General features: G+C 41.0%; 1 protein-coding gene across 1 annotated transcript; it reads right to left on the reverse strand.

The window, feature by feature from the left end:
- Positions 1 to 416: 416 nt before the first annotated feature.
- Positions 417 to 13,640, reverse strand: spata17 (spermatogenesis associated 17). Its single transcript, XM_057025215.1, has 7 exons — positions 13,522 to 13,640; positions 13,014 to 13,103; positions 12,001 to 12,082; positions 10,602 to 10,652; positions 9,087 to 9,190; positions 4,296 to 4,419; positions 417 to 1,547 (listed from the first exon to the last, which is right to left on the reverse strand). The coding sequence occupies exons 1-7, from the start codon at positions 13,587 to 13,589 to the stop codon at positions 1,224 to 1,226; spliced, it is 843 nt and encodes a 280-aa protein (XP_056881195.1). The 5' UTR covers positions 13,590 to 13,640; the 3' UTR covers positions 417 to 1,223.
- Positions 13,641 to 15,192: the final 1,552 nt, after the last annotated feature.

Consider the following 15,192-nt stretch of genomic DNA (forward strand, 5'->3'; position numbering starts at 1 on the left):
ATTGTGGGCCCTACCCCGAAGTGATTACTTCCTGATGTCTGCTGACATATGAAAGTTACACAGAAACGTGGCTTTTTGCAGTAGTCGTATTTTATATCTTCACTGTTCACATAGACTTTTATTTGTGTAAATCTGAAGTACAAGAGTACCGTGGAGATTAGCTTAATGGTTGCTTTGTTTGAAGTGACCTTCAGTTGTTTAAAACGGGAGGAATTTGGACCCTGTCCTTGCTCTCCTATCTCCACAGGATCGGTGGCCTGGCCTGACCACTTCCACAGCCAGTACCTCAACCTTATCCATCACCATCAGATCGTTATCGCACTAGGGATGAAGAGGCTGAGGGGGTAAGTGCAGCGGGGGAGAGTTCTGCCCTAATAAAACATGCACACAAAACACAGAAACAGGCAAAGACAGAATAACACAGACATAATTTATTCTGTTGATCACCAGGAGACTGACACCAGACTACAGGGGTGAATACACATATGCCCACATGGACGTGTGCTGCTGTGGTAAAGAATCAGCCCATGTCTCCAGTCTACACCCTTTTAGTCTGATACAGTAATTATGATGATGATGATGATGATGATCATGATGATGATGATGATGATGATGATGATGCTCTACAACAGGCCTCTCACCCCACAACTGGCAACCATGTGATTTTTAACAGCCACATTTTACAGTATGAAATGTTACATCCAAGTAAAATGTATTTACAGTACTTCTAGTTTTATTTCTAGTGTTGACTCACCTTTGCACTCCACTTTCTTGGATAAGCAAGGCTGCAGTGATCTTTTCCAACAACTTTTGGAAATTCGTCAGATATGTTGTAAAGACATCAAATCCATTTAAGCTTCATGTCAGCATGTCGGTCAGATCTCTTTTGTATTCTATAATTTTTTGTACATCAACCACAGTGAATATAGAAAAAAAACACATCTGCAAAAGAGTTGATACAGTAGAAGCGTCTGCTGGTAACACAGAGGCCACTTAAAGAGAGAGTACTCACTGAAAGACAGACATTAAGTGTCTCTCCTCAGTGGCCCCCAAGAGAGCTGTCCGCCATGTTTTAATGATGTCATTCTCTTTTAAAAGGAGTTTTAGAGGATCCCTGCATTTATCAACATCTTTAGTGGGATGAGAACGCCATGGAGGAATAAGAGTTAGAAGCCAAACCCATGTCCATGCATTCTCTGTGGCTTTACCTTTTTGCTATCAGTTTAGCAGTCTGACCCTCTAAGTCTTTTAAAATCTCCTTCTACTGCTGTGCTTTTTGCCTGCCTCCACTGATTTATCTGTGGCCTTGTTGGCTTTTCCCTGCTAACAATAGGGGGTAGTATGGGCCTTGAGTAGGAAAACCTTCCAATGACCAGCGAGGATCCAGGTGTCCTGGAGCTTCTGGGGGCGGGAGTGCCAGGCAGGCCCAAGAGAGGGGTCCAGACCCTGGGGGCCATGCTGGTGGGAGTATGGTGTTTGACCTGCCTTAGCAGTTGCTCCATCTCATCAGGGGCTGGTCTGAATGGAGAGTTGAAAATCCCCGGTCGCTGAAAAGCAAGACGAGGGGAAGGGGGGTTAATCCTGCACTACAGCAGTGATCAAAGAAAACCAACACCAGAGCTGTTTAAAATACATAGTTTAGATTATGAGTGATTCATTGAGTAATTAGCAGTTGTTTCACCTCATCATTGTCTTAAAAACGCAACTTAATAATCTTTCAGTCTTCACAAAGAAACATTATTTATTTCCCCCAACATCGAAGTCACAGACCACGAGGTTCTGGGTTAAATGTTTGGGCTGGAGCTGATGGCTGCAGATCACCAGAGACTGCAGGGACAACTCAGCTGTGTTGAAGAATCATTTGAATCATGTCATTTTTCAACAGTGCACACATGAGAACACACATTCAAACTCTGCCTTCCCTGTTCTGAAGTGGGACAGAGATTTGCCACAGACGGTCTGAAAAATAATTATTTAAATCACAGTGATCCTTTTCCATGTGTGTTAATTACCAGACCAAAGCTCTGAGTTGGAGGAGTATCTACTCTATATGCTAATAATACCGCCAGCTATTTAGGCCACTCTAACTGAGCAGGACAACAGAGAGAGCAAAGACAAAGGGCAAAGTAGAAAATTGCTTTAGGCATATGAAACCAAACCTTGCTCTTTTTCCTAATAACATCAATAGACGAGTTCATTAGTGTCTCAGAACTAGAGTCAGCACATTTCTTAGAAATGTCAAGTGTTTTCGATGGAAAAGAGCACAAATTTATATCTACGTTTCACAGAGGTTGACCGCAGTGGTCAGATTTTAGAATCACTGCTGAGAGTTTTGACTGATTGTTGTCCTCTTTGTTCAGTTCTTGTTCAGTTCAGTGTCACCATCAACACAACAAGCAGTGTTCACAATATAGTTATGCTGTTATTTGTTGTTTACATGTTATTTATTGCATTAAATAGTTTTTTACTCAGCATCTGACTCCTTCAATTTGTGCCTGAATCCATTTTAACAATTTGTTCATAAAATAAACTAAAATAGGCTCTCTCACAATGTGCGTGAATGAATTTGTTTCAGATATTCATTCAATATTTGCTCTTTCATTATCACCGAGTGCACCGAACTCGACTGCTCGCTTCTTCTGTGGAGTGATCAGCTCACAAACATTTAAGTCAAGGTGAGACAGCACTCAGCTATCCACAAGAACTCTAGAAATAAAATAACTGGGAACACATTTGGACATGGTAGATTCTGTAGAGACCTTTCCACTTTAGCGTTGTTAGAATGAAATAAGAAGCCTGGACAAAACCAGCAAATAGATCATCACGTCTAAAATGGGATGAATGTGGTTCATATCTTTCATTTCTTACAGATCATAAATGTTGGCGGGAAACAGATGAAGACATGCGTGACAGCAACCTTTTACCTAGTTCACAAGAAACAGAAGGCATGGGGTACACAAACATACGCACCAGTGTAATGCATACCATCACACACACACACACACACGCACACACACACACACACACACCAAAAGTAGCAACCTAGCTACGGGAAGAGCAATGATGTTGACCCCAGGAACACACCATCTTTGTCTCTGTCATAGGGACTTGGGGCATTTTGGTAATATGTGTGTAAGTGTGCTTGTGTGTGTGTGTGTGTGTGTGTGAGAGAGAGAGAGAGGGTGTGTGTGACTGTGTGTGTGTGCATATGTGTGTGGGCTGGGGTCCGAGTAGTGAGGAAGGATGAACTGTGTGGGAGAGCCATCTATTCACTGCTGACAAGGTCAGCGTATGGCAGGAAAGAGTCTCCTGCCATATGTAGAGAAAGAGAGGGAGAAAGAAAAAGAGAGAAGGAGCTTGATGGAGAAAGTACCAAAAGTTTTTCTTTCTTACAATTCATCAAATATGGATTCTAAGGGGATACAGAAATCAGACATCAATTCAGTTGCTCCAGAGCATCTGGAACCTCAATCTAAAGCACAATCTAACTCCCAATGACGTTGGTATGGAGGGGCAGCTGGAGAGAAATAGTAGAGCTGAATCAACAATGACCAGTGTGCTTCGTCTTCATTATGATCGCAGCGGGAAGCCATGGTGATGACCATCATCCCCAAAACACCACACACACACAACAAACACACACACACACACACACACACACACACACACACACACACACACACACTACACCTGTGCTGAGAATAACTAAAACACTCCATTCAGCACCTCACAAGTTCCATGAGCACACATTCAGTCATCGGCATTTTCCTTTTTATCTTACATGTGATTTTGAGTGTGTGTTCTAAAGTCTGTTCCCTGCAGATGTGAGTAACCAAAAGTAACAAGTAACAGTAACCAAAATGGCAATGGGATTATTACTGGACTATAACTACCATGTAACAGGGTTTATTAACTTTTTCGCAGAGTCTCCCACTGACCACTGACCTCTAAGGCAACAGATATATTTGTCCCATTTTGTTGAATTTTAGATCTATTCCTGGTTTTAGATCCTGTTATGGGATACATTTGGGGACTCTGGCAACACATCAGTAGGAAAAATGTGACTCTGTACATGAGTGATTCAGTTTAAGGCGTTTGACATGACTATGATTTCAGAGTTTCTGGAAAAGATGGCATTTAAAGTCTTTCAATGAACAGCTGCAGAGCTCTTTATTAGGTATTCAGCATGCACATAACTCATTTCCATGCATGCAGGTACAGAGATTTACAGTTAAACTAGTGAAGAACATGTAGACAACAATGATTGAATTTGTCTGGGTGTGTTATGGACTAACCTGTTTTGTGCTCAGAAGATGGTGAGACCTGTGGGCTTGGTTGGCTCTCTCTCTCTCCTTTTCCATCATCTGAAAATTCTCTCTTTCTCTCCTGTGGACTTCCTCAAGTTTATCCATCTCCCTCCTACACAGAGACACAGCAGCACTTTCATTCAACACAGCAAGGACTAACTGAGCAGTTAACTAAACCATATAATTTAATGAAGTGAATCACTAGTTGGTTCAAGGGTGGCTTCAACTGTCATGAGATGACTGTTAACTCTGGGCATGTTTAGGATAAAAGCTCAATTGCTGTGTGGACAGAAGTATATTTCTGCAGACAAGTACATTTTGTACATTATTAGCTGTTCTGTCATAAATGTGACTGGGGTGGATATAATAAATGTCTGATGATAAGAGACAACGACTGAGACAGAGGCAAAGACAGAGGAGGGAAAAACCAGAGAATGAGAGTGCTGGGACAGAAACTAGCAAAGAGAGCACAAGAGGCTATCAGTGGGAGGATGATGGATATATTTCATCACTGCAGCCAGGACAGGTCTGTCTGTGACATCTGTTAAGCGGGGCTGGCTAAATGGGATGCATTAAAAGCCCATACACAGCAATTTCATTCTGCAATCACACAGCCTTATTGTTCCAAGGAGGTAATAACTTAAAAGGGAATTGAAAAGTACTGCTAAAGCACACATATCACTGGTAATGTGCAAACTCACACACAGACACACAGATACACACAGATACACACACACCCACATACACATAGGCGTGCGCATGCAGACAATGATTGTTTCTTTTCCTATAGCTCATTTTCCCCCATCCTTCTCTACTGCTCCCATCTATACACAGCTTCTGGCTTCAATAACGAGTCTCTGCAGGAATCAGAATATTCATAGCGTGTCTGTAATGTGAGGTTAACAAATTCTGCAGCTAGTGACATTTAAAGGAAATCACAACGCTGTCTGCGTTGACTCTGCATTCTCATTTCTTCCTCAGCCCCAGATTAAATTACAAAATAAATGAATATGTGTGACTGTGTAATTGTGTGTGTGCACGTGCATCTGTGTGTGTGTGTGTGTGTGTGTGTGTGTGTGTGTGTGTGACAAAGGTGAGAAGCAGACCAGCTCTAAATGTACCTGCGTGTTTATATATTAAACACGTAAATTCAGGATGTGTCTGTATTTGTATAAATGTGTATGTGGGGGGAAGGGAAGGTTGTTTGGCCCCTATTTTCCATGTAGTAAACAGGAAAATAACTTATTAATATAAAATATACAGTTTTATCTATTAGAAGGCAGCCTGGTTAAAGAGTGTGTATTCACAGAATATGTGTTTATTTATACTGAACAAGTTTAAGAATGACTTTCAATGTTTTCAGGGGTTAAATTCTGCCCTCTCAGGTCATCATCAGTACACTCGCACATGTTTGCGCACAAACGTCTTATTTTTGCGAGTAGGTGTTTCAGTATAGGTGTATGTGTGTGTCTGAGTCTGTGTCTGTCTGTCTGTCAGGCTGAATGGGTGACCTTTGTTTCCCTGCCACCAGCTCGTGTTATTAATTGCTGTGTAGTGGACAAAAGCCAAACAGATTTGTAACTGCTGAAGGCACCTCGATCTGTGTCGACCCAACCAGCCACCACAACATACAACCCTCATTAGCCGTGTTCAACACGCAGCACGTGCCCTCTGTGTCAGACGGACGGACGGAAGGAAGGAAGGAAGGAAGGAAGGAAGGAAGGAAGGAAGGAAGAAGGAAGGAAGGAAGGAAGGAAGGAAGGAAGGAAGGAAGGAAGGAAGGAAGGACGGACAAACTGATCATTATCTTAATCCTACAAACTGAAGTGAGAAAAAGAGTGAAATAATAGTTGAATACAAAGTAACCAAGTCTTGTCTATAAAAACCAATGTCTTTAACATGTGATCTACTCATTCTGATGCTGATAAGTGTTTCTTGATAAGCAATAGCCAGTGCTGCTTTTTCTGCATAAACATCTCATTTTGATTCAGAATACTAGTAGCATACTTTTGGTCCCCAATAATAATAACTGTGTTTTGAAACTAGAAATTAAAGAGCTGTTTTGTTGCCTGTTTAACAGTAATAAATAAGCTGCATTACTCAATTAATCCTGTAATGTGTTCAGTGTGAGCTTTATCCGAATGGCTGCTGGAGCTCTGCAGAAAAAGTCTCCAGTAATTGAAAGTCTAAATGACATTTTCACCGTGAACTGTTCACTTATTGAAATGGTTAATATAGAACAGCCACATTTCACACGTATTCCTCAATTATTTACTCTCTGGTTCACAGCAGGCCATCGTGGCCTGATGGGATATGAGAGAGTGAGGCAGCATGAGAAGACAGGACGGACCTGAGAGCAGCTAATTGGTCAGGGTTTAAATATTTAATAGCAGCTGAGCTTGATTGGCTGTTCTAGTTGATCCAATTAAATGATTCAATAGATCACAAGGAGAGGCCATCTGGGAGGAGACCAGTGTCGGTGACGCATTCCAATGTTTTTATATTGTTTATTAAGATGTTCTATTCCTGAACTTATTAGTGACTACGATTCAATACAGGAGAAACACCTGTGTAAGTGTTACTTTACCTCGGTGGTTCTTCATCATGTCCTCTCATCTTTGCTGGAATAACTAACTTCTGGTTTGCACACTTATTAAAATAATTAAAATCAGGAGAGAACCAAAACAAAATCATACTTGACTCTCTTTTCTTACTTTCCAAAGTTATTTTGTGGAAAGGAAGAAAGGCAACAGAAGTCAGATTATGCTTCAGCACACACGTCACATGAAAAGCACAATATACAAATCCGATCTGACTGAAGGAGTGAACTTCACCACCCTAAACCGATCAGAACGAGCAAGCAGCAAAACAAAGACTGACGAATGAAGGCTGGGCTGCGCTGCCTCCACCACAACCAGCTCTTCTTTTATGAACGTCCTTGAGAGGGACACGAAAGAGGGGGAGCGAAGAACTCCAGGATAAAGGGAGACAGGAGAAAGGAGAAAGACAGCGTATATCAACAGAAGCATTAAAAAAAGCTGCTGGTTCCCAACACCTCTGTAAACACCTTGTTCCCATCTGCATTCTCAGTCAGACTTTATCAGATCATCTCAGTAATTATTACCCAGCTGTTTATCGCAGATAGAGGAATAATTCATGCAGACAACAGGCTCTGTTGGTGGTGGCCATGACCACGCCCACACATTTAGTAAAGATGCACAATCAGCCCCCTCTGCTTTCCTAATTCCTTCTTCCATCCCAGCGCACGCTCCTATTAAAGCTCAGAAACTTTAAGTGTCTTCCTGACAAAGTGATAAATTGTTGGGGTATCATGGAAAACTATAGCAGAGTGGGGAATGGACCAGGGTCCTGACTTCATTAGGCTATGCAGAAGAAGAGGAAGGATGGATGAGGATGGACAATGAAGCACAGCCAGACAGCAGCAGGAGAGAAAGATAAAGAGAAAAATAGATTGAAATAGAGAAGGAGAGGGAGGGAAGCAGGTTGTGGGGGGCGAGGGATGGAAAAAAGTATTGCAAGAAGCATGTATCAGCTGGATGCTGGACTTGATGAAATGACACAAAGAGTTTGATGCAGGGGAGTTCTGTCACAAGTGAGAGAGACTAAAAGAGAAGAGAGGGCTGTGCCAGTCTGGGGGTCACTCCTCTATCATTACCATGCGCTGCAGATCAGCCCCCACTAAATGGGGACCATTAGTCCAACTTTGAATAATTTATGCAGCAGACTGGACAGACACGCGTACAGAAGGGAGGAAGTAGGTGGATTAAAACTGGACCGTGTCTGGATGACTGATCGGGCCGCGTGCCCCTAACACAGGAAGGATATTTTAAATAAATAGCGGCGTGGCGTTAATTGATCGAGACCCCAGCAGCACTAAATAAACATGTGATTAACTGGAGGGAACGTGACCTCAACACCTCAGAACAGCAGAGGCGCATATATATATATGGTGAGACCACAGAGGAAGTTAGATATAAAACAAAACCTGCAAACAAACAACCTCTATTCACCCTTACTTACAGATTTACTGCTATAGATGTACCATTAATTGTAGTTTAAGAGCTGCGTGTCAAAAACAGGAAAATGTTTCTATTTAGAATAGACAAACTATTATAAATGCTGATGTTCCCAGTTACACTAACTGGTAAATGCCAGCAAAGTTGTACGTTACTAAAGAGACGACGTCTCCTCGTGGACTTTAGCGGAGAGCTTGAAAAAAAGGTGAAATGTTGCTGCGGGAATTGGGGGGGAAGTCAGTGATCCACGGAGCACTTTAACAAATTTACATTTAATTTTAGCACAGGCCTAAAGATATTTTCAGCTACAATATATTAACAACATTAAAAATGTGACTATTAGCTAAAAGTGATGTTTTTTTTCTGCCAGAAAATAAAAGATGGTGTATCTGTAGCAGTAAGCCCTGAAGCGCAGGATGTTTTATTAATGCATGAGCTGCAGTTCAAATCACAGGCTAATTTTTAATTTCTTCACATGCCTCACTCTTTGCCTCAAGCACTTTTTTAGATCTTTCTCTCTCTTTCTTCCCTGTGACACTCTTTTTCCTCGCTGGTTGCCCGACACCTGTTCTCATCTGTTCAAACACACTCAGGAAAACCCTGAGCAAGAAAAAATCACACACATCTTAAAAAAATCCCAAAATGGACCCCCCTCCCCAAATCTTCTGATGTAGTCTAATATCTCTTTGAGGGTATTTCACCATTGCGGCTGTTTGCTTGATATAAAAGTAGATCTTTTTACCTGACAAGTTCGTTTGTTATCAACACTCCATTCAGGTAGTTCTTGCGTGTGTAGAAATTATGAATGTATTTTCTCACGTAGAATCCCCGCCATAACTTTTGGATCTGTGAGGGATTAAAGACAACACCCATGCAAGACAGATATTACTGACGATGTCCTTTATACACTTTACACCATGAGTCAGTACAGGCAAATTCATACTTTAAAACTGCAAATTAGCCAGCACAAATCAGCGGTTTCATACTCTCTCTCTCTCTCTCTCTCTCTCACACACACACACACCACACACACACACACACACACACACACACACACACACACACACACACACACACACACACGAGGGTGTCCTTCAGCCCAATTAGGAGATTAAAACAACTGCAGGTAAAAGAATAATCACATGATGAGGAGAGAAAAGGAGAAGTGGAGGATGGGGAGAAACAACAAAGCGCAAAATGAGGATTAGCATTGATCTGCCAGTCAATAGATAATTTTAAATAAAGTAATTGCCGCCTCCCCGGGTTTTGCTGACCTTTGTTGACTAGTGAAATCGATGCTGTTGAATCTAATACAAATCCGAGATGCAGCATGTAAACACTGGTTTCTATTACAGCCTTAATACATTATCTTCTGTTAGCAACCGCACTGCCATTCAGATGACATGTATGAGAGAAGAGAAAAAGTAAACTGAAAAAATCCCACGAGGGAATTTTCAATGATTCTCTTTTTTCTCTTTCTTTTTCATCATGTTTTTCATTTACAGACAGAACAGTTGTGGTGGATACATTAATTGCGTACTCTTCCAGTGTATTTATACACATAAATACCATTGCACAATTCTGTCTAAAACATATGGGAGACATCTAACTCTAGTGGAATATAACTTAATTAATTTTAGCTTAGTTAATCTAACTTTAATTCTACATTTATGTATATTAAAATATGAATATGTCTTAACTGTATTGTTCTTAACTAAAATTATATTAATCAATCAACATGGGGAGAATTATATTTCAATCAGTGAGTTTTCTCACTTGTTAACTTATAGTATCCTATTATAAATTTATGCCAACATAATTTCCTTCTTTTGTAGCTCTTAAAATTTTAATTGCTTTACTCAAAAAAGGACAAATTCTTACAGTTTCTGTTCAGCTGCTGTGAGAATTCTTTATGCTAAACCATAAACATGAGTGAAATCTCTACTGGGGCCCCCTTGGGCAGCCATTGTAGAGCGTCCGGGGGTTGGGGGCCACACTGGGAGGTGGAGATGATTACCTCTGTAACCTCTAGGCAGTAAAATCATAAACAGGATTCAAACCTGAAGGGGAGTTCAAGTCCCACCCCTGATATTATGTTGACTTAATAGCAATGGTCTAACTTTTTGTTGAGCTTTTAAAAGATGAATTTGGTGAAGACTGTTTGGAGGTTGCTTTTTCACGGGGCCTCCCAAGCGTAGAGAGCATCTCCCGCCACCCTACTCCATTCATGAAAACAAGACCCAGTGATGGTATTTACCTTGACTGCCATCTCCTTGTAGAAATTCATCTTCGTAATAAAATATGCTGCCTGTGAACACAAAGGAAAAGATGGCGTTACATCTTGTCTCCCGGCCCTCTGATCTGTCCACAGCAGGCGACAGAGATAAAGAGCTCTTTTTACATAATACATAGTACCGAGGCAGCGCACACAGAGCCACTGTAGAGACGAAGGGAGGGGAAGAGGAAGGTGGCCAAAGAGAGAAGAGGGCAAGTAAGAGAGACAAGAGGAACCAGAGAAAAATTAGGGAGGATGGAAAGAGAAAAAAAGAGAGAGGCAGTGGTTAACAGGGCTTCGTATCAAGGGGACGACAGCCGCTCTTAATACGACGACGCAGGCAAGGGCCAAGAAAATCTATGGTAGTCAAGTAGCGAGCTAATGGAGATGTATGACGGCCAAACGCTCGCCTCTGGATTTCATAATCAATGACAGCACTGCCAGAAGTGACAAACAAAAGGCCAGAGAATATGCAGCAACACGCACGGCACGCCAGCACGCAGCGAGCATGAAGGGGGATCACTGGAGGCACGTATGATCTTTTTCAGTAACGACAGGAGAAGAGTGAGACCTGAAAAAGGCCGTAAATCCAGCTCTTTGCATGTCACACACCACATATGGTGAAGCCTGCAGCAGGAGAGGAAGAAGCAAGAGAAAGAGAAGAAGAGGGGGAGAGAATATTCTCACAGGACTAATTCAGTGGCATTTTGGAGTGATTCAAATTAGTGCTCATCTGGGTCCAAATGAGTCCACACAGCCTCTTTTTTAGTCCACGTGCATGTTGTGACACATCCTTCATCGTTTATTCCAGCACCCACCCAACCCCCATCATCCCAACAACCCCGTTCCATTTCTTGAACGCCTCCCAAACGGCGGCTGGCAGTTGTGCTTTAGCAAACAGTCAATTTGCAGGCATGATAAATAGGTTGTTGTGATACGTTTACAAAACTCAATCCAGAGGAAAATTATACGTGAGAGCGCTGGGTATTGGATCCGGTATCAACAATCTGTTCAATTAAGAAGCAGTTGGAGGCAATATGCTGAAAACAGGCCTTGTTTTCCAAAAGCGCTCAAACACACACACACACACACACACACACACACACACACACACACACACACACACACACACACACTCCACACAGACTCCTTCTCTCTCTCGCTCCATAATCCTCACACATACATCTCAGAAGTTGCCGTAGAGATGGGATTCCTTATCATACTGCATCATATTTCCTAAGTGCTAATTTCCCAAAGTGTAATGAGTGAATTATATCTCTTAAGGTCAGACGTGGGGACTTAGGAATATAGCAATTGAATTCTAATGCCTGCTATCATAACATAATCAATATACCTATAGCCATTCCAGGCACTGCCTTACCTTCACCATTTGTATGAAATGTGCATTAGCTCTGAAGCTGCGCCATATCCTCTGGATAATGACTGCCTTCTTGAGCAGATGGCTGTGTTAAAAAATAAAAATAAATTGTGAAAGGACATACTGACGATATGAAAAACGTTGTGATACAGGGAGAGGAGGAAAGCCAGAAATAATGTGTGTGGACGAATTAGAAACCTCTAAAAACAGGAAGATGCGAGAACTACGTCATCAGATCAAATTCAATTACAAAAACCCACCAGTGAAAATGGGCAATCTTGAAAGACGGTAACAGTAACGGAGATTTGTTTTGTGCATACAAATGTTTGATTCTGAAGGACTTCAATTAGAAGGTCAGGGGAATCTTTACACTTACAAACACACTTTCTCTCCACATACACTTTTCTGCTCCTGCAGGCTTTTCGATCATGTCTGATGAGGTTTTCAGCCCCTTAACTTGGGTGAACAAATTTATATTCATCTTCAAACATACTCTAAATGCGGCTCCAATGTGATTCTCTGCCTCCAATGAGGCCATCAATTTCCAAAAGGCCATTCATATGCCCAGAAAATCAATGCTTATAGTGGGGCTAGCACAACCCTGCAGTTGCACTTAGGCAGCTAAAATTGTTGCTAATTATCCACTTAACACATTGATCAATTAACTAAAGTAATCTAAATTAACCTACTGTCTGGACGTTTGTCTGCTGACCCCGCAGAATGGTGCTGGGGTCACAGGATAGGAGCAAGTACAGAAATAGGGATATTCATTTCTCAGAGTGTGAAAGGAGCACAAAGTTCAAGTGACATTTATCCCTCAAGGCCATTTGTGAAGCTTTAGAAGTGGGATAATTATGAGACAGAGCCAGCATCAGGGTTTCCCTCCCCAAAGGTGGGACAACAACCCAAAAATTGGTATGATAATAAATGCCTGGTGCACATTATTGCCTATGGCACTTGAATCTGCTGAAAATGTTGATTTATTTCTGCTTTTGAGTAATTTGTATAGACTGTACCTGAGGTAGGTGCGCACCTTACAGCCTCGGAACCAGCTCTGAATCAGGACAGCAGCCTGATGTTCCTTCTTCCTGTTTTGCTCAGCTTGACTGTCAGAAACAGACTGAATTTTAAGTCAATGTGCATAGAAAGCAAAGGCTGTAGACAATCTTTATCTGGCAAATGCATAGATAAATCCTTGTATTTTCTGTTTAATAAACAATATAAAATCACTTTAAAAAGACTAAGATGACAGAAAACAAAACAAAACCTGAGCCTTTAAAATAAATGTTTTATGAGGCGTGCATAAATTACAGAAATATATTATAAACTCGTTTTAGTTTAGAGACGTTGGAGGGGATAAAACAATTGAGTGTCAGTTTCTTTCCAGAACTGTGATCTATAAACTACAGCTTCCAAAAGTTCTACTGTTATACAGAACCACCTTAGAGGAGCAGAGCAAACGTGTTAGCTTAGCTTTAGCCAAACATCAGAATAACACCTGCTAATGCAGCTAATGCGTCACACCTGTGTGCCTGGGCTTTTTCCTTTATGAAAACTTCAATTTCTCTTTGCAGACTTAACAGCTCCGCCATGTCGTTTAGCGTCTTGCCGTCGTCTTGGTAACACAACGAAGAAGCGTTCCAGTGCTGCCCACACCTCAACAAGGACAGTCACTATTGGTCCAAAAGAAATGATGTCATCACCCGTCTTAATTTATATAATATCGTGGGAGATAAAAGTGAGCAAATGTGTTGAAAAAAATGTGTTGACATGCAAATAAACGTTCTCTTTGTAGATACAATTTTTTTTTCAATTTATTTTGCAATCGCTCTAGATCAACTTACTGACTTAAGTGCTCTATATGAACAAAGACACAAAAACCATATCTGTCATTTGTTAATAATATCTCACCTTGTTTTTGGTATCTCTTTCTATAGTTAGTATAGAAAGAAATCTATGGATACCAGTTGTATGGAGGGCAGTTATTTATACAACATAAAATAATTGTAGCATATTATGTTGCCTTAAATCAAAGCTCCTTTGATCCCTTGCTGAAGCTTTTTCACCTTTATTTCATACAATTTTGGTAGGTTACAATATTGGGAACAGTTTTAATCTAAACTTTAAAATATAGGGAAATAGTTAAAATCTGTTTCCTTAATAGTTTATGTTTTAAATATGTCCTACAAAGAATAATAAGTCAGTATGATTTTGCAACATTTTTTCATCATTAATTCAGATTGATGATGGTGATATGCTTTTCAAAGGCAGACACTGAAACATCAATTTAAAAAAAATAAGTGCCTTGTTTTATTAAAATAAAACAATTTAAAATTAAAACTGCTATTAAAATAAATTATAGTATAATTGGTGTTTATGATATATTAATAATATTAGTAATCTTTAGTCACATTTTCAAAGTCAAATTTGTGTCTTAGTTTTGGGTCAGTTCTCTGTGCTATCATTTGTGCTACCCAGACAAAAACAGCAAACAATGAAAAGAAAATAGAAAAATCACAATCAGCCGTTAATAAAATGGCTCCTCTCGATGCAGATTGTGGATCTGAGTATTGATCAGCCAGCTGCTGCATTTCTGCTTCCATTTCCTTCATTTCTGATGTTATCACCCTCCATCATGCTGTTATCAGTTTATTTCTCCCTCATCACTGCTCTTCAGCCATATTCACCTGTCAAAGTGTGTGTGTGTGTGTGTGTGTGTGTGTGTGTGTGTGTGTGTGTGTGTGTGTGTGTGTGCAGGAAAAGTATGTGTTTTATAAATTACTCCTCAGAGACGGAAAGATGAGAGACTGTGACAGTAAGCGAGTGTGTGTCCCTCTGTTTCTTCATGCCTCTGCACAGATATTTTTGTTGTTCTGTGTGTCAGGTAGTGAGCTTGTCTAAGTATCTTTTTCCATCTCTATCTGTCTCTCAGTCCAATTTGCAGCCTGAGGGCCCCTTCAGTGGTAAAAATCAGAAGTCAGGCATCCCCAGCAGAGTTATGGTTGGAGGGTTGAAGCAGTGGTGGTTAGAACCATCAATCGAGGGGCAGCAGGAGGGCAGCCACCCTGGTAATTACCAGAGAAATGTTCTTGTGACAAACACGGGCGGGTGAAAGAGACAGAGGGATTTTTAAGGATGTGTTTGTTTGACAAGCCTATGAGGACGGCTGGAAGCCATTCGTTCAGCTGCGGCACT

This window comes from Takifugu flavidus, chromosome 2 (assembly GCF_003711565.1).
Source record: "Takifugu flavidus isolate HTHZ2018 chromosome 2, ASM371156v2, whole genome shotgun sequence".
Classification (NCBI taxonomy): domain Eukaryota; kingdom Metazoa; phylum Chordata; class Actinopteri; order Tetraodontiformes; family Tetraodontidae; genus Takifugu; species Takifugu flavidus.